Here is a 22,533-nt window from a genome sequence, read left to right on the forward strand (position 1 = left end):
TATATAATATGCTTTCTTATAATAATCAATATGTATATGTATCACTTTAATTATGTTTAATATGTTTTAATTATGTATCTCATCATCTTAAATTATAATAATGTCTTTATACTTTATTATTATTAGTAACATGCTATATTTATTATTGTGGTCATTATCTCCATTTTATAGATGAGGAGTCTAATACCCAGGTAAAATGGATTGCCCAGGGTCACACAGCTAGCAAGTATCAAAATAGAAGAGTTGAACTCTTCTGGACTCCAAGTGCAGGACTTTCAGATAACTAATTATATTTGGCACCAATGTTCTCACTAAAGTGGAAAGAGATTGTAATTTGCCTTCAGAGAGAAAATACACATCTTTTCAAAATCAAGCGTACTTGAAATATCAAGGAAAAGAAGACAGGAAACCAAGGAAGGAGACAACAGAGAAAATTAAATATCAAAATTAGGCTCTAGACGTACAGTTAAACTATTAGAAAAAAGGAATAGGAACTTCATGTTCTAAAACCAGCTTGGACCAAATAATGTTTCCACAGATAACACCAATTCTGAGCACTTTTCCATTTTTGCTGGTCCCATGTCTTGTACAGATGTTTATAGGGTGATGGCAGATTGTAGTGGGATGTCTAAGTCCCAGCTCAGACGACAATGCTTTCCTTCACTGTACCTCAGTCTCATCGTCTGTAAAGACTACATGAACTCTAAGGGCCAGATCTAAAATACTATTAGTCCTGTGATTATGAAGCTGATTAGGATTTTTCTCCTCCTTTCATCTAAAAATTGCTTTTCTATGAACTAACACAATGTGATGGTTGGTGGCCACCCACTCAGAAGTGAGCCCCTTTTCTTCTTCTAGAAAGCAAGAGGAAGTAGATAAAGTAGATCTGCAAGATCCAAATTGTTCAAATAAATGTGACATTTTCCTGAGTCTTCAGCTAAGTAAATGGGGTCCTGGGCTCCAGAAGAGGATTGTTTTTATTTTACCTCAATTTTTTAGATTCATTTATTCAAAATACATTTTCATGATATACAACATTGTCTTAGAGATTGGGAGAAATATTAGTTTAATGGTCCTTGTCCTGGTAGAGCTCACAGGCTAGTAGGAGAATAAGACAGATAACTGTAATAACTACACGATAAATAATGTTAGAATCAAAATTGTAAGTGAAGGGGAGATATTTTTACCAAATACAGAGATCAAGGAAGGCCTCAAAAAAGAGGTAGCATGTAACCTGGGTTTTAAAGAATGGGTAGAATTCAACAGGAGGACATTCCAATAAACAGCATGAGCAAAGGCTTGGAGGTAGGCGACTAGGAGACAAGGTAGTTTGAACTTTACTTAAGAGTTTCACTGAAGATTTCTGAGCAGAGAAAAAACATGGCCAGATCTATGCAGGACAAAGATTATTCCCAACAGATGCATGAAATTTGGATTGGAGGAAGGACAGAATGGAGGTGGGGTGACCTTGAAATAGTAAGAATGAGCTGTACTTGGAAAGATCCAATATACTCACCTTGCCATGTTTAAAAAGCAGTTAAATAGTAAAAGCCTCTTTATAGTTCAAAGAGTAATAATTTCTGGTTCAAACAGTAACAATGTACTTTTTGCATCTTATTTTTTTTCAGCCTTTCCATTTTTCATTTTGAAAAATATGAGTGAGTGCAGAATTAGATAAGCAGACTTCGGGGTTTTTGTCACCATCACAAAGCACTGTATTACCACAATTCCTTCAATTTTCTAATCTTTGGTAATTGACAAAAGAAGAAAAAATCAGAGTCAAAAACATAATCATATTTTATATGTCATCTACAGCCTGAATTTTTGTTAAAGAGCAATTCAAACAAACCACTGTCCCTATAAAGCCCTAAGAAGTTTTATAAAGCCAAAGAATTATAAACAATGTGAACAAAACATCTAATTCCTTGGTTGCTTTTCCCCGCCTCTAAGTTGGGTTAATTACCTTTTACTTATGAGACATGTCTATCTTCATATACTTAATAAAGAGGCTGGGAAACAAACCTTTATTAAGCACCTACTATGTGCCAGGGCATTGTGTTAAGCACTTGACAAACATTATCATGTCTGATCCTTGAAATAACCCTGAGGGGGAGATGCTACATTATCTCCATCTTACAGCTGAGCAGACAAGCAGAGAGCAGTTAAATGACTTGCCCAGTCATACATCTAGCACGTGTCTGAAGCTGATTTCAACTCAGGTCCTCCTGACTTTAGGCACAGCGCTCTATCTACTGTACCGCCCAGCCACCACCAAGACTACAAACTTGGCAACATGACCACACTTAATTAACAGTACATAATACTACACAAGAGAGGCAGTAAAGGGTTTGTGACATAGTGGGAAAACTTATGTTGGAGTAAAAGCCCTCCTACACCTATTAGATATGTGACCCTGTGAAAATCCTTTTACCTTTGAGAGGCAGGGATTGTAATGCCATAAAAACTCCGGATATGAAAGCAATAGAGATTTGGATTCACATTCTGCTGCTGACATTTACGAGCTACGTGACCATGGGCAAGACAGTGTATTTCTGAATCTCAGTGTCCTTCATCTGAAAAATGAGGATAATGTCTAGAGTACCAACCTCACTCACATTGTGGCTGTGAGAATCTAATGTGATTAATATATGTAAAACAGCATATAAATGTCCATTATTATTCCTATTATGACTATTGTTAACAATAAATGTTATTTGGCATTTTGCAAAAAATGACTCAAGTGAACATGCTGGTATACAGACAGCACTAAGTGCTTTTTATGACTTACCCTCTGTATTTCTTGGAATAATTTCTTAGTGAGATCATAAGCAGGGTAAGACACGGAACTCTGAATTCCACTTTTTATTCTTTGAAATTATCAATGAGGTTGTCAACCACAAACATAATTTCATGTTATTTTTATGTTAGAAAGTTGAAAGGAGACTATGTAGTTTGGGTGAATTCTTTTGGATTTCATAAAATAAACAATTAGTCCTACAACACAGCAAGGATAAAATTTTTCATAATTATGTACAAACTCATGAAAAATTTTTAGTGACAACTTACATGATATACTTGTGAGCATTATTCTGTTTTTGCCTTAAATGGGTAGGTTGTATTTTGGGGAAGGATGATAAATCATGGCTCATAACAAGAATTATATGAATACATAATTGAAAAGGAAGTCAAGTGAACCAGCATTTATTAAGCACCTACTACGTGCCAGGCACCATCTAAGCGCTGAAGATACTGCTCTCAAGGAGCTCACTGTCCAATGGGAAGAAACAAACATGCAAACAGCTATGTACAGATACACAAGATAAATTTGGGGTAGTCTCTAAGGGAAGGAACTAAGTTTAAGGAGGATTGGGAAAGACTTCTTGCAGAACAAAGATTAAAGGAAAGTTTTACAAACATATTACAATTTAGCTCAGCTATATGACCAGGAAAACTTGCTAGAGGAAAAACTAAAGTGATATACTGTACTCGGAGCCTGAAGGGAAGAATTACACAGAGGGAAATTTCACATATGACACGGGCTGATGAGGGAAGTAATTTCCACAGCATTTTAAGATTTATAAAATGCTTAACATATATTAGCTCATTTAGTCTCAAAATAACCTCATGAGATGGGTACTACATCTCTAGCCTCATCTGAATATGAAAGTGAGGCTGAGGGAGGCATTAAGGGATTTGCAAGGGTCACCAGTGAGCTAGTAATTGTGAGAAACAAAGCCACACTCTCTTCCTGATTCCAAGACCAGTACTCTGCTCATTATTTACATGCTGGTCACTAAAATGTCTTCAAGGAGACTTTAGAGGCCAAGTTAACAGGAATATAAAGGGCATCAACACTTCAAGTAGGGACTGGACTGGATGAACTCTGACATCCTAACTATCTGACTCTATGACTCTACAATACGCTGTAAAACTGGGTAAACCCTAAACTGGATGAACATCCAGACTTCAAAAAGTTTTCCTTTGTTTCTTTTTGAGGTCCAGACATTTCAATGTCAGCTTGGCCTTCAGTGGAAAATTTTAGGCATCTCTGCTTGACCCTGTGCTGGTTTCCTTAATGATGGATAGGGGCAGAGCCTGGCATGCTTATCAAATTAAAAGATGCACAAAACACACCAGATAATGGAGTCAGAATCCAAAAAGATTTTGACAGACTAGAAAACTGAACTTAATCAAATGAGAGGAAATTTAATAAGGACAGATATAACATATTATGCTTGGATTAAAAAAAAAATCAGTTTTGAGTAAAAGCTGGAGACACAAAAAAAGTCTGGCTTTTTTTTTTATTGAACTAAAAGCCTAGGCTCAATGGATATTAGATTTAGAAGGGAGCTGAGAGGTCATCTAGAAGAAACTGAGGCTAAAGAATGGTAAATGAGAAATTCCCAAAGAGGAATGGGCTCTCTTAGAAAGAGGTGGGATGCCTTCACTTGAGGTCTTCAAGCCAAAGCTCAATGATCACTTGCCAGATATGCTAGAAGGGGATTTTTTTCAGGTGCGATTTGGACTAGATGTCCTCTAAGATTCCTTATAACTCTGAGACTATCTATTCCTCCTCTCTGCCTTTCAGGTTCCCTGTCCACAAAACGTAAATAACAATAATCATACTTTCCACTTTATGGAACTGCTGTAGTGAACGAGTGCTTTTGGAAGCTGCAAAGCCACATTCAGTGGCTTGTTAATGTAACTTTATAAAAGTTAAGCTTTCATCCATTGGGTTCCATGGAAACAATATAAAAATTAAAAATAAAATGTTTACTTTAACTGTTAACTGGATACCAAGGGAAACCACAAAGGGACAATGATCTGACAGGAAAAAAAATTATTTTTAAACATCATAGAGTGAAAGATGATATGAATCTCTTCTTCTCAGGACTTATATAAAACCTTAAATTTGCTGAGCACAGGTTTTTAGGTAATGAGCAATCAAGAACCTATGGTTTAAGGGTAACTGTCAAAAAGACCATTGCTTTGGAAGAGTTATTCCTTTAGGCAGTTTCACTACACTGAAGAGAAGTATGGTTTTCAAAGTAATCACACAAGGCATGAAGAACTGAATTTTAAAACTCAGAATACCTTGCAGACATGTAGAAATCTGAAGGTAGGTTCTCTTAACTACCATGCATCATCACTGTCCCAAGACTCAGGCCTGTACAGGGACAAACTCTCCTATACCTAGCTAGAAACAACAGAACCTCAATGGATGCCAAAGCTTGACCTTGGGTCAACATTTCAAACCACATCACTTTCCCTGACACTCAGCTACTTTCCTATATGTAAAATAGGGAAAGAAAAGCTACAATTCTAGCTTTAAAATAACTGCTAGGCCTTTACCTCAATTTTTTTTGGGGGGAAAGGGGGGTTCGAAGGGAATTTTTTAGCTGGAGGAGACAACTGTCTTGTGACAAAACCCCATTCCACTTTTATTATCTCTTAATTATGGTGTCAGTGTTCCCAATGTTATACAATAGCTAAGAATTGTGTCGGCATTCCCATCATAAGGTCTATTTTAAGCAATCTGTGACTCATGATATCAGCAGTCTCAAATGTAAGATGTAGGTCTAAATTTTCAAAACCTTCTTTGACAGATGAGTGTGTAAAAACTAAGGAATTAGTTAACCACCAAAACCAGCCAGACACACAATCAAGTGCTCCTCTGTACATCAAACTTGGTGAAAAGAAGCAAGGGTAATTAGCTATTTCAAGGTCAGTGAAGCTATATACACATATGTGTGTGTGCACATATATACACAGACACACACATACAACTAAGAAGTTATAAAGTTACATAGTAATATATTGAGCTTAAATACTTTCTCTCTTAAATATTCTCTTTCTTAAATATTTCTCAATCCAAATTGATTTCAAAACATGGACTGATTATGAAATTGTATAAAACCAAACAAGCTTCATACAATTATAAAAATCATTTTCCTATTTTAAATTGTAATTTAGGCTGACTAATATTTATTTAAATACTAATTTTAAGTGGTAATTTAATACAAGAAAAATCTACAAATTGATTTTTAGTCAGTCAACAAACTTTTATTCAGCGTCCACTATGTGTGAGCCAGTCATCGTGCTAAATACTGAGGAAACAAAGAAAGGTAAAAGGCAGTCCTGGCTCTAAAGCAGTACACAGTCCAACGAGAGAGACAAAGTGCAAACAACTATGTACAAATACTGGGCAGCTAGGTGGTGCAGTGGATAGAGCACTGGACCTGGAGTCAGGAAGACTCATCTTCCTGAGTTCAAATCTGGCCTTGCTAGGTGGCCCTGCACCAGTCACTTAACTCTGTTTGCCTCAGTTTTCTCATCGAGCAAATGAGCTGGAGAAGGAAATGGAAAACCACTCCAGTATCTTTGCCAGAAAAACCCCAAATGAAGCCATGAAGATTTGGATGCGACTGAACAACGACAAATGTACAAATATTCTATAATAGAGGAAAAAGAAGAAAGAACCAATAGAGGTTAGCACTACAATTAAGAGGGACTGGGGCAGGAGTCAGGAGGACCAGAGTTCAAATCTGGCCTCAGATGCTTAATAGCTATGTGAAGCTGGGCAAGTCACTTAACCCAGATTGCCTTAAAAAAAAACCTTTTTTTAAAAAAGGGATTGGGAAAGCCTTCTTAGAGAAGATGGGATTTCAGATGGGCCTTGAAGGAAGTCAGGAGGAAAAGATGAGGAAGGAGAACATTCTAGCAATAGAAGCCAAGAGCTGGGAACTAAAAATGTCTTGTTCAAGGAACAGAAAGAGGCCAGTGTCAATGGATCAAAGAGTAAGGAGAGGAAGGTATAAGATTCAAGAAGACTAGAAAGGCAAAAGGGGGACAGGTTAGAGGGGGCTTTGAAGACCCAATAAAGGATTTGATATTTGATCCTGGAGGTCAAAGTAAGCCACTGGAGTTTACTGAGATGGGGGGTGGGGTGGGGTGGGGACAAAGACATGGCTGGAGATTAGCTTGGGCAGCCGTGTGGAGAATGGACCGAACTGGGGAGAGACTTAAGGCAGGCAGACCCTCCAGCAGACTACTGCAATAGTCCACTGAGGGACTGAACCAGAGTGCTGTATTGAGAGATGTTGCAAATGTGAAAACAATAAGTCTCAGCAACATAGAATAGATATTAAGGGTAAGAGATAGTGAGGATCTGAGGATGATATCTAGGGTGTGAGCCTGGGTGACTATAAGAATAGTAGTACCCTTGACAGAAATAGGGAAGTTAGGAAGACAGGAGGGTTTGGGGCAAAGACAATGAGTTCAGTCTTGGATACAACAAGTCTAAGATGTTTATGGGGCATCTAGCTTAAGATGTCCAACAGGCAGCTGGAGAGGTAAGACTGAGAGTCAACAGAGAGATTAGAGTTGGTTAAGTATATTTGAGTCATCAACGTAGAGATAATAACTGATCATGGCAGCTCATGAAATCACTAAGTGAAATAGTAGAGGAGAAGAAGGCCCAAGACAGAGCCCTGCAGGGCAGTCACGGTGAGCAGGTATGATCTGGATGAGGATACAGCAAAAGAGGCTGAGAAGGAGCAGTTATAGGTAGCAGTACTACCACGAGAGCAGGACCCTAAAAATCTAGAGAAAAGAAGCGAAGAGTTTGACCGAGGGTGACAAAGGATACAGAGAGGTGAAGAAGGATGAGGATTGAGAAAAGGCCATTTAAGTGATCATTAATAACTTTAGAGAGAAGAGTTTCAATTGAATGATGAGGTCAGAAGCCAGACTGTAGACAATTAAGAAGAGATTGGGAAGAGAAGAAGTAGATGGCCATCTCCAGGAGTTTAGCCACAAAGGGGAAGGAGATGTATGGGGCAATAGTCGGTGAGACTGGATGCATCAAATAGGGTTTTTTGAGGATGAGGGGAAATGGGCATGTCTGTAGGCAGTAGAGAAGCAGTCTATAGACAGGGAGAAATGAAAGATAAGCAAGATAGAAGGGATAAGGGGAGGACGCAATCCCTGGAGGTGTCTGGATAGAATGGAATAGCTATTATTTGTTTTTTTTTAGAGAAAACTTTCACTTTGGTTTTGAGGGGGGGAAAAAAAAGGCTATCACCATTCTGAGTCAAAAGGAATGCCTCAAAGTCCCAACAACTTGTGTTTTTAAAGTTTCTCACTGATGACAGGGGTAATGATGGCATCACCTAGGATCTTGGTAGGTCTGTTTTGACTTTTTTTTTTTAAACCACCCTCCCCCAAGTAAGGTACAACTCTAGGTTTGAAAATCTCCCCCACTGCTGCTAAGTCTTTCTTAGAGAGTTGCCTGTAGTACTTAAATGTTAAGTGATCTAATCATCAATCATAAAATCAACCCAAAAAGTACTTATTAAGCACCTATTATGTACAAGATACTAGGTGCTGGGGATACAACTGTAAAGACTGAAATAATCCTTACACATAACGGCCCTATGTGTCAGAAATCGGAATTTAACCCAGATCTTTCCAAATTCAAAGTCACCTGTGTCTTCACTGATCCATACTGCTTCTCAATAGCAGTGTAAAGGGTACTGATTGGAGGAACTTCTGATTAACGATCAACCATGATTCCAGATAGTCAACAGTGATAAAGAATGCTGCTTACCTCCTAATAAGAGAGGTGATCAACTAATATACAGAATGACATACACATTTTTAAACATGGCCAAAAAGGGAATTTGTTTGGAAGGCACTCTCCCACCACAGAGAGCTGGGGGGGGGGGGGGGAGGGGAATTAATGATCAATAATTGCAAAAAATAAAACTTTATTTTTTAAAAAAAGGAAGATCTTTAAGGGATGTTACTATCTTGCTTTTGTATTTGTATTTCCAGTGCATAGCAAACAAAAAATAAACACTTAACAAATGCTTTTTCAATTCAAAAAAACAAACTAAAAAAGCATATGGCATGGTGAAAAGAGCAAAAAATTGAGAATTAAGATGTCTAGGTTCCAGTTCCCACTCCGTTACTTGCCAAGTGACTTTGGACAAGTAATTGTCCCTCTCTGGGGCTCAGTCCTTTCATATACAAAATGAGTGGATTGGATCAGATGATTTCTAAGGTCTGGCTCAATTTAGACACACAACAATCCTAATGGTTTTCAGATAACTTCACCACCTTTTCTAATTATACCCAAACACAGATGTTTCCAGGGATGGATCTTTACAATGGAATGAAATTTTACCTAAATAAAATTTCGATTGAATGAGTTTTTCCCAGTCCATTAATTGCTCTCCACAGAATAAATCAGCCAGGCTTGCAGCTTTCTTAACTCTTTAAAGGCAATAGATGCCATGCTACTTATTTGGTTATATGTGTGATAGACAGACAGACAGATATGCCTCTGCAGATTTATTGAAATCTAAAGTTTTGAGAACCATTTACAGCCACTTAAAATTAGAAGGACTATTAGCTCCAATTTGAGCTAAGCATATTAAACAAACTGCTTTCGGAGTAGAAACTAGTTCTACTGTTTTTCTTTGCCTTTCAGAGTAATCAAGGCAAAGTTCTTAAAATCTGAATGCCTCATTACAAGAACCTTATAACGATTTTATGGTTTTGCTGGCAATGCTTATCCAAAGTCAGAGGTAATCTTACATTTGCATTGCTGATAGCTCTTTTCCAAAGTGTGCTGACAATTCATCGGATTTTGAACACATTTAAATCATTTTCCAAATGTATTCAGATCCCACCTGGCCAGTAAGAGACTGGAGGCCAGTACAAGTTGTGTATAATCAATTTATATCAGAGCTGCTCCCTTAAAGTAATGTCCCTTCTCATAGACTAAGAATGTATGTCATCCCCTAAATAAAAATTAAAACAAGTAAAAGTAAGCAGTCTGAGGACCCAATTTGATCTGTTTATCTATTTCTAGCTCCTGGTCTAAAGACTAATTGCTTAATATATTTTGTTCAATTGAATATGCATTTTTTCTTTAAGTGTACATTAATATAGAAATTTTCATCCATTGCACAACATACTACATTATATTTTACACAAATGTGATACACTTCCAAGTTAACTTTAAAAATACAATATCAATTTAAGAATTTCATATTAAAATAGTTGAACTGGCATGGTCATTTTAAGAACAGGAGAGAAAAGCAGATGAATGAAGAGGAATGAAGAGTTGATCAGCAGACAGATTTTCAGCTTATTCATCTGCCCTGTTGCTACAGGAATATAAAATAGGTAACCCAGGCAACGATAACAGCTAGGTCAGAAAGACACTTGCCAAGCAACTAACCATAGGGTGTTTCATAAAGGCTTATGGATGCTGGCTGTTCATCTCTATGGTTTTACATGAGAAAGAACACGTAGTTGGGCTATTATAGACTCCTCTTCCCCCCTTCAAATTTTAATATTCAGCATTGCCATTAATTTTTTTCTATAGGTTTCAAATTTCTATTTTGTTCTCAACATACTGTTTTCTACCTAGGAACGGAAGCTTTTTGAGAGCAAGGGTCTTCTCTAATAGTGTACTTCCCTATTAATACACTGTTTGGTATTCAGTAAGCATTTAATAAGTAAGAGGAACAGAAGAATAAAGAGGTAGTATTTCATCAGCATTGCAAACTGGTGTGGAAACTCACACTGACATTACATATCCGGACCATTTCTGGTTTATTAAATAAGTCCCAGGGTATTGCTTAAGTAGAAGGTGACTTGCCCAGGATTATAACGCCAGTCAGTTGACCAGTCAACCAGCATTTATCACGTGGCTCCCATGTGCCAGGCAGGCACTGTGCTAAGAGCTAGGGGTACAAAGAAAGGCAAAAAACAGGCTCTCAAGAAGCTTACAGTCTAAGGGGGTGGGGGGGGGGAGAAACAACATGCCAACACCTATGTACACACAAGATACACAAAGGTAAAAGTGGGGGACAGTAATAGAGGGAAGAAACTAAGATTGAAGAGGGGTGGGAAAGGCTAAAGGGGAATTGAAACTCAGACTCGAAGGAAGCTAGAGAAGCTAGGGGGCAGAGGAGTGAGGGCATGGGGAGCAGTTACTAAATGTCAGAACTGGGATCTGAACCCATGTCCCACACTCTACCCACATTATGCCATGAGATTTAATAAATGATACTGAGAAATAGCACATGGTAGTTATATAATACAGTTTGCCAAATAAAGAATCTGTAATTTAATTATTATTAAAGTTTTATTATTTTAAAAGACTGCATGACTTCTATAAGTTCAAATAAGAAAGTTTTCATCCTCATCTAGTTATGATTAGAGATGGTCTGCAGGAATATGGGTCCAGTAATAGACTATACATAGGGCAGTCAGGAGGTATAATGGATAAAGTGCTGGGCCTGGAGTCAGGAAGCCTCATCTTCATGAGTTCAAATCTGACCTCAGACACTTACTAAGCTGTATGACCCTGGGCAAGTCACTTAGCCCTGTTTGTCTCAGTTTCCTCACCTGTAAAATGAGCTGGAAAAAGAAATGGCAAACCATTTCGTGTCTTTGCTAAGAAAACCCAGAATGAGGTCATGAAGAGTTTGACAGGATGGAAAATGACTAAACAACAAAACAACTACAGACCACTCATTCATTTTCTTAGGACCACCTGAGAACCAACTATGTTCAAAGAGACTCAGTAAATAGGTGGGACGTATTTATCCTATACAGGCTTACTTTGTATATGTTTCTTTGCATATTGTCTCCCTCAGGAGACTTGAGGACCAGGCCTGTCTTATGCCTCTTTTTGAATTTCCAGCACTTAAAACAGTGGTTGGTCCTTAGGAGGTGCTTAATAAATACTGATTGATTGCCTGGAGGCAGGATGATTGATTTTCATGGCCACAGCAACTGTCTGAGTTGCAGAAGGGTCGCAATCTTCATATGAGGAAGGAGAAAGCCATCACCTCTTACAGCAGCCAGTTCCATTACACTGGCCTCTACGGGGTGCAGTGGAGAAAGTGTTGGCCTTAAGATCTCAGTTCGAATCCTCCCTCAAAGACTTACTGGCTATGACTCTGGGTAAAGCACTTAACCCCTCTCATCCTCCGTTTCCTCATTTGTACATTGAGGGTAATAGCGGCATAATTCTCAGTGTTGTTGTGAGATCAAACAAAATAAGAAGCAAAGTGCTTTGCAAATGTTAAAGTGCTATATAGATTGCTAGCTATCATTATTCTTCCTGGTCTGTCTTCTTTTCTCTTCTCTTTTTTGAAGGGTAGAGAGTAAGGGACCTTTCCTGAGCTTCCTTCTGTCTCTCATGTCCCCCAAGGAAAAGAAAAGAAAAACCGTTGTAACAAATAGCAAACAAAGTCAAACACTGGCTGCGTCAAAAAATGTATGTCTCATGCTACACCCCAAGTCCACCACCTCTCTGAGGGAGTTTTTCCTGACATCAGGACTAATTTTTGCCTCTTTGCAACTTCTTACAGGTTGCTCCTGGTTCTGTTCTCTGAGGCCAAGCAGAGTAAACCTAATCCCTTTCACATAACAGCCCTTCAAATACCTGCAGACAGCTATATGAGTTCCCTCAGTTTCCTGCTTCTGCAGGCCAGTCCTTCAAGTTTCAATCTACCCTCATATGACCTCGACCGAAAGCTCTGCACAATCCATTCTGATTTTCATCCATGTCCAAGTTCTTCACAGAGGACTGACCCAATGTACAGATCACAGAACATTAAAGATAGTCACTAAGAGTCTTCAACTGCCTCCTGCACTGTCTACACACATGTCAATTATCTTCAATCAGAGACCACATACAGTCCTAAGCGGTACGGGGACCTGAGCCTGAGAAAGACTTTTACTTTTAAAAAAATATGATGCATTAAGTTTCATGAAGTGCTTTACACAGAGAAGGCTGCATGATAGTAAACAGAGAACTGGCTTTGGAGCCAGGAAGCCCTCAGTTCAAATCCTGCTTCTGACTGGTGTTCCCACTGGTAAACTACTTAATCTCTCAATGCTACCACCACCTCTCAAACACCATTATAGACAAGTTGCTCAACTGCACCTGTGAATGAAATTTCCACACACTGATGAAATCTCAGGTTTAAACCAAAAAAAAGAGCACTTTAAAGTTTTCAAGTCACCGTCATACTTGATCTCATGTTATGATAACTGTTGTTCATTCTTTTTTCAGTTGCATCCGACTCTTTGTAGCCCTATTTTGGGTTTTCTTGGCATAGATAATGCTTTGCCATTTCCTTCTCCAACTCATTTTACAGACAAGGAAACTGAGGCAAACGGGGTTAAGCGACTTGCCCAGGGTCACACAGCTAGTGTCTGAGGCTGGATTTGAACTCAAAAAGGTGAGGCTTCCTGATTGCCAGCCCAGTTCTCTATGCGCTGAACCACCGAGCATATTACACTTATTCTTCAGTCCCCACCCAATAAACTTATTACATGCAGAAGTTTTAGCTAGGAAGTATACAATTTCCATCTTGTAGCTCAACCATTCATACATATTTCTTAATGACATTTTGAGGGTATGTTTCTTTAGGCCATTTACCAGAATTCTACAGATGCTTTAGTCACAGGATAATAAAGTCATAGATACAGAGTTGGAAGGGTCCTTAAAGGTCATACGGAAACTGAGAAACTGAGTTTAAGTGATCTGCTCAAGATCACACACTTATTAAATAGCAGAGCCAGATTTTGAACCCAGATCATATGATTGCAGATTCAATATTCTTTCTACTACACTATGTTTCTCCTCATCTTGTTTCCTTTTTTATTTTTTGAAAGACTAGTTCTTTCTATCTCACCTAGGCTGGAAGTGTAGTGACCCACTCATGGGCTGGAATATTAATACTAATAGGCACAGAAACTTTAACCTACAGAATTTTTCCAATTTGGGAAGGTTCACCCCTATTTGGGGAACCCTCTGCTCCAGGAGGCTCACCATACTGGTGTCAGATTTAGCCCTAATGCAGCTTTGAACTCCACAACTCAGTGAATCTAAAAGCCTTAGCCTCCTTAGCAGCAAGGGTATGGGCCACCATGCACACTGCTGCTCCTCATTTCAAAGCAGTTGACTTAAGAGTGGTGGTGGTGGTTGTTTTAATTTGACACAATCCAGAAAATACATTTGCATTCCTGATTTAACTTTTCTAAACATTGCCAAAATGTCAAATTTAATGGGCCTGTTAAATACTGCTACTCTATGAGAGATCTGACCTGTTTCTTTAATCATGATTTGCCTCAGGGTGTTAAAATTTTTAAGCTGAGCAAATCTTAAAAAAAAAAATAATGTTTTTAGAATTCACAGTTCTTAAATGTTTTCAAAAAATCACAACTACAACCTGACAACTGAGTCCTCTGACTTCAGGAGAAACAAAATTAAAGATACCAAATCTTAAGAAAGCCAAAGTGGTCCCTTAGAGACAAGTTAATCAGTGTGGTATGAGAAAATAATCTCTCCATAGAGCTCTGACCTGAATACTCATTTACCAATCACATCCTTCTGCAGTACCTGTCAACAGAACAACATCTGGCCATGTTTACACATGTATATGAAACAGAACAGCTTTTCACCAAACAAATCAATAACACTGAGCCCAGAGAATGTAAATAAATCTCCACTGCCTAATTGCAGAAGTGTTCGGGAGATCATTACAGCCAGGTTTCCTAAGAAGTAATAAAATCCCCAGCTTCCTTCAAGGCTCAGGAGCCACTGGGCACTGGACAGCAGTTAAGAATTTGTGCTATGTAACAAATACTGCATCAAGAAATTAATATGAATAACTGGCAATCAATGACAAATCCATGGAGTCTAAAGTTTCATAAACTAAAAATGCAATTGTCTTTCTTTGCCATTATTCCCACCATTTTTAAAGTGCAAAATGTGGTGTAGTGCAAAGAACCCAAGAACAGAGAGCAACAGTCTTTGGTTCTAGGGCCAGAACTATCATTAAGCAGGTGTCAAGCCGCATTTTTCTTAGCTGTGAAATGAAAGCTTAAAATTAGATCATCTCTGACATCCCTTCGAGCTCTTAACAGTCTATGATGCTAAAATCCTTTGATAGGAGAAATGGTTATCTGGGAGGACAAAGGGAGAAGAATACAGGGAAAGACGATATATGATGGGACTTCTGAATAATCTCTAAACTACTGGCCTCTTATTTCTTAATCTAAAATATTTCTCAGCAAGGCAAAGAGAACCTGGAAGTGATCCACTTACTTGCAAGTTTTTTATACTGTATCACACTGTAACATCATTATGAACATGGGCGATGTAAAAAATAAAAAATAAAACACATATTTAATAAATTTTATTAAAATAATTTATAAATAATATATTTATGTAAATAATAAAATGAATTAAAATTATTTTTTAAAAACATTCCGCGATGATATTTGGAGAAGAGCAGGCATTCCAATAGAAAATACACTTTTATACACCTTTGAAAACATTTTCTCCACTTGACAATAAAAGAAAATCACTTACCTTTATTTGATTAAACTAAAATGAATTCAACCCAATAAGCCTTTAGTAAGTGTCTATCATGTGTAAAGAACTGTACCAAGTCCTGAGGGGGATACAAAGACACAAACAGTTCATGCCCTTACAATATAGAGCTTACAATCTGATAGGCTATGCATGACTTCTATTACCTCAAGTGGAATAAAATGCAAAGGTCTAATTCATTTCAAATCCTGAGTATGGAAACTGATAGATGGATAATGTGAAAATAAAAATAAACAAAATTGCTTACTCTTCTTTCCATCCATATCTGCATGGATTTTTCGAGCCAGAAATCCAGTTTTATAAACAGCAGCATTCGGATCATGAGGAATGTCCAAGAAAGGATTAGTGGTGCTACCAATGCGACTGATGGTCTTTGGATGGGTTCCATTAGCCTTCTCATCAGTTCCTTCTGAAGATTTTTTTTTCTCTTCATCATCTCTATTTAAGAAAAAAATGGGGAGGAAGAACACAAAGATCTGGTTAAAAGCATACAGGGTCTATTACAGCTTTAGAAAATGATGACATTTAACATGTAATTTGTTTTCTAATTGTTCTGAGGTCAAGGAGAACCAAGGAGACCTAGGAGACGGAACGAGGACCAATGGATAGAAGTTACAGGAAGGTAGGTTTTAAGCAAATTCTTCAAAAATTAGGACTGCCCCCAACAACAGAATCTGTTTGAGGAGATACACCAAGAATAATAGCATCCGCGTCACCATTCTACATGCCAACTGGACTGTGGAAGAGATATAAAACTGAGGAGATACGAAGCTTCAGTAAGACATGATCACTAACCTGCAGGACCTGACAGTTTAGCAGGGATCAGATATGACACCAATACTCATTGAACTAGGGGCCTCTAACTTTCTTTCTAGGTTGTTTGTACGTCCTTTTTATTTGGTTGGTCAGAGAGGTGGGTTTTGGGTTTTTTTTGGCCCAGACCCGTGATTTAGTTGGTAGAGGGAAATTTCCTCCAGCGAAATGCAGATCAGCAAAGATTAGGCAACTTTATACATCTGGAGGGCTGCCTGGGGCCATGACAGCATAAGTGAGTTTCTAGGGTCACACGGGCTTTGTATGTCAGAGGCAATACTGCATCTGCGCGCTGGAACTGTTAGGGCAGCTATTCTACCAACCACACAACACTCATCTCATCTACTAGCCTTTAGATTCTGTGAAAAAGACGTGATACGTGAGGTCTGGAGGTAAAGAACATTATCGATGGGAGGGAGATAGTCCATGGAGGTGAAGGCATTTGAAATGATGAGTAGGAGTTAGGATATAGATCTAGAGCTGACCTCCAGTGACCAATGAGGACATTCAGCCCAATGCCCCCCATACCCCATTTTACAGAAGAAGAAACTGAGATCTAAGGTAGTTAATTGAGTTGCCCAAGATCACTCTCTTCCTTAGTAAGCATGAGAAGTAGAATTAGAACACAGGACTTCAAAGTAGAATTAGAACAGAGGACACAAAGCCTTTCTAGTCTACCAAGATTCAACAAGAAAAAAAAGGAAATGAAGAGATAACTAAGATATCCTTTCAATCCTCGAAAAGGGAGTGGTTGAGGAAGGAAATGAGTAGTGACTATTTTGTTTGTTTCTTTGGGGGGGGGGGGAGCGGGCAGGGCAATTGGGGCTAAGTGACTTGCCCAAGGTCACACAGCTAGTACATGTGTCAAGTGTCTGAGGCTGAATTTGAACTCAGATCCTCCTGACTCCAGGGCTGGTGCTCTACTCACTGTGCCACCTAGCTGCCCCTTTTTTTTTCAAATATTTTTATTGATGCTTCCTCCTCTTCTGACATCAAAATCACTTTCCAATTATTCTGTTTTCCCTATACCCTCTTGTTTTTTTTTTTTTTTTGGAGGGGGGGAAGGCAGGGCAATTGGGGTCAAGTGACTTGCCCAAGGTCACACAGCTAGTAAGTGTGTCAAGTGTCTGAGGCCAGATTTGAACTTGGGTCCTCTTGACTCCAGGGCTGGTGCTCTACTCACTGCACCACCTAGCTGCCCCTGAGTAGTGACTATTCTGGAATGCTAACCCCAAACTGTATTTTAATGTACTATGTGATCTTTTCATTGGCAAAGATTCTTATAAATATTACCTCGAATAATCTTGGGGTAGATAGAAAATGTTGTTGGGCATGGAAGAACTATGCCAGTTTGGACATCTCTCTCTCCAGGAGAGAAATGCTTAGAGAAAAGAATAAAACTGAATTAAATCAAATGGCTTCTAGCAGACTTATGTCTAAAAAACAGAATACAGTATTAATGTGTTTTCTTTCTGACATTTCTAACTCTAATCTCTCATGTGTATTTTATCTTTGCAACTAGACTGTATGCTTTTGATAAGCAAATACATGAGTGAAACTTGCATTGGATGAAGTAAAATTGTGAGAGGATTGGTGGGATTTTATTTGTTGTCTATATAAAAGTCAAATGCAATATAAGAATACCTTGCTATTCTACAGTGCTTATTTAGAATCATTTACTTTTTTTAATATTTAATTTATTTATTTTCAGTTTTCAACATTCATTTCCATAAGTTTTAAATTTTCCTACCCTCCCTCATGTTGCATAGAAGATTTGAGAAAGAAAACAAAACAAAAGGGAAAACATTCTGCTTCACTCTGCATTCTGACTCCATGATTCTCTCTCTGGATGTGGATGGCATTTTCTATCATGAGTCCTTTGGAAAAGTTTTAGGTTCTTGAATTGCTGAGAAGGGCTAAGTCTATCAAAATCAGTCCTCGCACAGTGTGGCTATTACTGTGTACAATGTTCTCCTGGCTCTGCTCACTTCACTCAGCATCAGTTCATATATGTCTTTCCAGGTTTTCCCGAAGTCTGCCTGCTCATCATTTCTTATAGCACAATAGTGTTCCATTACATTCATACAGCACAACTTGTTCAGCCATTTCCCAATCGATGGGCATTCCCTTGATTTCCAGTTCTTGGCCACTACAAAAAGAGCTGCTATAAATCTTTTTGTACATGTGGGACTTTTCCCCATTTTTATGATCTCTTTGGGATATAGCCCTAGAAGCAATATTGCTGGATCAAAGGGTATGCATAGTTTTATAGCCCTTTGGACATAGTTCCAAATTGCTCTCTAGAACGGTTGGATCAGCTCACAGCTCCACCAACAATGAATCAGTGTTCCAACTTTCCCATATCTTCTCCAGCATTTATCACTTTCTTGTTTTGTCATGTTAGCCAATCTGGTAGGTGTGAATGTAAAGTACCTCAGAGTTATTCTGATTTGCATCTCTCTAATCAATAGTGATTTGGAGCATTTTTTCATATGATTATAGATAGCTTTGACTTCTTCCTCTGAAAACTGCTTGACCATTTCTCAATTGGGAAATGGCTTTTATTCCTATAAATTTGACTCAGTTCTCTATATATTTTAGAAATGAGCCCTTTGTCAGAGACACTAGTTGCAAAAATTCTTTCCCAGTTTTCTGCTTCCCTCCTAATCTTGGTTGCATTGGCTTTGTTTGTGCAAAAACTTTTCAACAGGATCATTTACTTTTAAAACAGGATTTTTCCTATAGGTTACTAGCAAAATTCAACCATGGACTTCTAAGTTTCCTCCCAGCTTTAGATTTTATGATTCTAATGAAATTCCTAATTAGTCTTTAAAAGGTTGTCTAACTCCGACACTAAGTCTTTGATTTTTTTCCCCTTCAACAAAATGTTTAAAGCAATTTCAACTTAGCTAAGAGATAAGCGTACTTATTTGGATTCAATCAAAGTCTCATCCAGTTAATAATGGCTTGAAAAACAACTTAAGAGAGTCTTTGAAACTCCAATAAATGCAATGATAGACCACGATTCTAGGTGGGTAGTATGATTCCAAGTTGAAGCTTGCTACCCACCTCCTGACAGAGAGGTGATGGACTCAAAATGCAAAATCAGACATCTATTTTTGGATAAGACAGATGAGGAAATCTGCTTTGCAACATGCAAATTTGTTATGAAGGTTTCCTCTTTATCTTTCTCATTCAGTTGAGGTTTAAGTAAGCAGGAAGGAGAGGAAAAGATAGTTAATTGAAAAAAAAAATCAATGCTACTAAATTAAAAAACAAAATGGGGGAAGTGTCCTAGGCAAGGTAATGTAGCAGGCTTAGCAGGTTGGAGAGATTTGGAAAATGTAAAACCAGAAAAGGAGTTGTGACTGTTCTTACATGGTATGGCTATTTTAAGATCCTGAATAGTCAGTCTAGTTCTATCTTTTCTAACAGCTTGATTATCATTTTTTGGCATGATAACTTCAGCAATAAGGAAAACTATAAGATGACAATTATATATCTGACTGACTGAAAAATGACACTAGCTATCTTCCTAAAAGGATAATGGTAAGCAAAGTAAAAAAAAATTTTTTTGCAAGAGCAAGATGATGATTTGATGCTTAGTATTTACTATGCAAAATAACTTTAGTTATCAAATAGAGAAACTAGACACACATTTCCAAATGCATATATATAAAATGAATAAAAGGTAAATAGTTTACTCTCTTACACAGAACCAGTCCATCCACTCTGACTTGTGCCATTTCATTATGAATTTGTACTAGCAATATAAAGTAATGGAAAATCTCTATCAGTTAAAATGGGACTAATTAAGTGAGCTTAATAATAAGTGTTTGTAAATGCAAAGTGTTTTCAGATTTTCAATATTTTCCCCCATGGATAAATGATAAAAGCCCACTTAGATATAACATTTGTTACCATAAACATTTTTATTGTTAAATAACCCCATAAAGGACTCAGAACAGATAGATGATCTGGGCGTTGCTGTTTTGTTTTTCAGTCCTGACCTAAGATTTCATTATTGGGTTGAGAATCTTGGGGATATCCATATTGTGGAAACTACCTTTACTGGAACAGATCAGCAACCCATTGAGAGAGCTGTTAAGAACTCTGAGAGATTAAGGGAGTCTCCCAATTTTACACAGCAAGTCTGTGTCCAGGATAGGTCTTGATTCCCGGACTTCCTGAGTCCAAGGCTAACCCCATAGCCACTAGAAAGAGCATGGTGCCTCTCCAGTCAGGGCAGACATTATCCCCATTTTACAGATTTAAAAACTGAAGCTCAGAGAAGGTCAATAACTTATGTTAGATCATATAAAGTAGTGGAGCTAGGCTGAGAACTGTGAATTGTTTTGCAATGACATTTTAAGATATCTCCTATCTATATGACTATTTGCGCCTTTGCTTGCTAGCTCTTCATCTATGGTATACCCACTTGCTGTGGGTATTCCCCAGGATTCTGCCCCTGGGCCCTCTTCTCTTTTGGCTCTATACTATATCTTGATTTCATCAGCTCTCATGAGTTCAATTATTATCACTACACAGATGATTCTTAAATGTGTATATTTGGCCCTAGTCTCTCTCTTCGGAGCTACAGTTCTGTATCACCAACTCAATTTTGGTCATCCCAAAGTTGAACCCTTGTAGGCATCTCAAATTCATTATGTCCAAAATAGAACTCTTCATCGTTCCCCTGAAAACCTTCTCTCTTAAGAATTTCCCAAATACTGTTGAAGAAAGTACTCTCTTCTTAATCACCCAGGCCTACAACTTTGGTGTTCTTTGTATATTGAAATGTTCATGTCTGTTGATGCTTATCAAATTCATAATAAAACACATTTTTTAAAACTAAAAAAATGGCAAACCTAGAACTGAGAACTATTTTGTATTTTTATTTGTACATGTTTCATGGATCGCATAAAAGAATTCAAGATCGAATTTCTTTTTACTTACAGACTAATGCTAGTGATGAGTCTCCACATTTAACCAGTCTGCTCCTTGGAAGCAATTCAATTCCAGAAATCACATACATATATAAATGTATGCATGTATGTGTCTATCCATCCATCCATTCACTCATTCATTCATTCATTCATCTATCTATCCATCCGTTCATTAGATAGCTAGGTAGCAGAGCACTGGGCCTGGAGTCAGGGAAACCCGAGTTCAAATGCAGACTCACATACTTACTAGCTGTGTAACCCTAAGCAGATCACTTAATCTGCCTCAGTTTCCTTAACTGTAAAACAAGGATATAATAGCACTTACCTTGCTGAGCTATTGTGAGGATCAGATGAGACAAATATTTGTAAAGTGCCTGGTACACAGTAGGCACTTAATAAATGCTTATTCCCTTCCCTTTCTCTTCCCCTGGCCCCCAATCTATTTATTTTTAAAAACCGGGTATCCCTACCTCATCAGGCTAGAAATGTAGGTTATTCACGGGCCAGTCCCACTAATAATCAGCATGGGAGCTTTGACCTGCTCCATTTCCAAACTGAGCTGGTTTGTTCTTCTTTAGGCCATGTGGTGAACCACCACCTTCAGGCAGTCACCATCCTGATGCTAGACTTTATGTGGACACCTGATCAGCTTTGCTTACTGCAGCTCAGAACTCCCATGCTTGAGGTTAGCCAGTCTCAGTCACCCCAGCAGCAGTGGTTACAGGCTTGCAGGTGCCACCATGCATGGTTCAACAAATGTTTGTGCCTGACACTGGAGATAGACACAAAATGAAACACAGTATTTGCCCTTGAGATTACATTATACCAAAGTGGGGCTGGTGGTAGAAGTGGAATATAACATGGAACCAAATAAATACAAGGTAACATTAGGAGAGAAAACACTGAGGGGAAGGTGGGGGGGGGTGGGGGGGAATGTGAAAAGATTTGAGTAGGAGGTGACACCTGAGTTCAGCCTTGAAGGAATCTAAGGATTCTGGGAAGTGCAGGAGAGGAGGGAAAGCATTCCAGACATGGAGGAAACAGCCAGCATAAAGAACAAAAACGGGAAATGGATTGTTGAGTTCAAGAAATAGCTCGTGGTTCAATTTGCTTCGAATATAGAATGAATAAACAGTAATACGAAATGGCTGGAACATGACTATATCAGGCTGAGAATTGTGCTTTTTTATCTAAGAGGCAACAGAGTCGATGTTTTTTGAGCAGAGAAATTACATGGTCAGATTTGTTTCTTGGGGATATGAATTTGTAGCTACATTGAGTCTGGATTAGAGAGGGGGAAAACTGAAAGCAAGGGGGCCGATTAAGAGGGTTTTGGAACATTTG

General features: G+C 38.2%; 1 protein-coding gene across 1 annotated transcript in view; it reads right to left on the reverse strand.

Annotated features, from left to right (window-relative positions):
* Positions 1-22,533, reverse strand: part of PSD3 (pleckstrin and Sec7 domain containing 3) — a 451,252-nt gene that overhangs the window by 91,265 nt on the left and 337,454 nt on the right. The window contains exon 10 of the mRNA XM_036751348.1: positions 15,678-15,868. Within this exon, the coding sequence (XP_036607243.1) occupies positions 15,678-15,868 (191 nt within the window). The remainder of the gene's footprint in view (positions 1-15,677; positions 15,869-22,533) is intronic.

Source organism: Trichosurus vulpecula, chromosome 3 (genome assembly GCF_011100635.1).
Source record: "Trichosurus vulpecula isolate mTriVul1 chromosome 3, mTriVul1.pri, whole genome shotgun sequence".
In the NCBI taxonomy this organism is placed as follows: Eukaryota; Metazoa; Chordata; class Mammalia; order Diprotodontia; family Phalangeridae; genus Trichosurus; species Trichosurus vulpecula.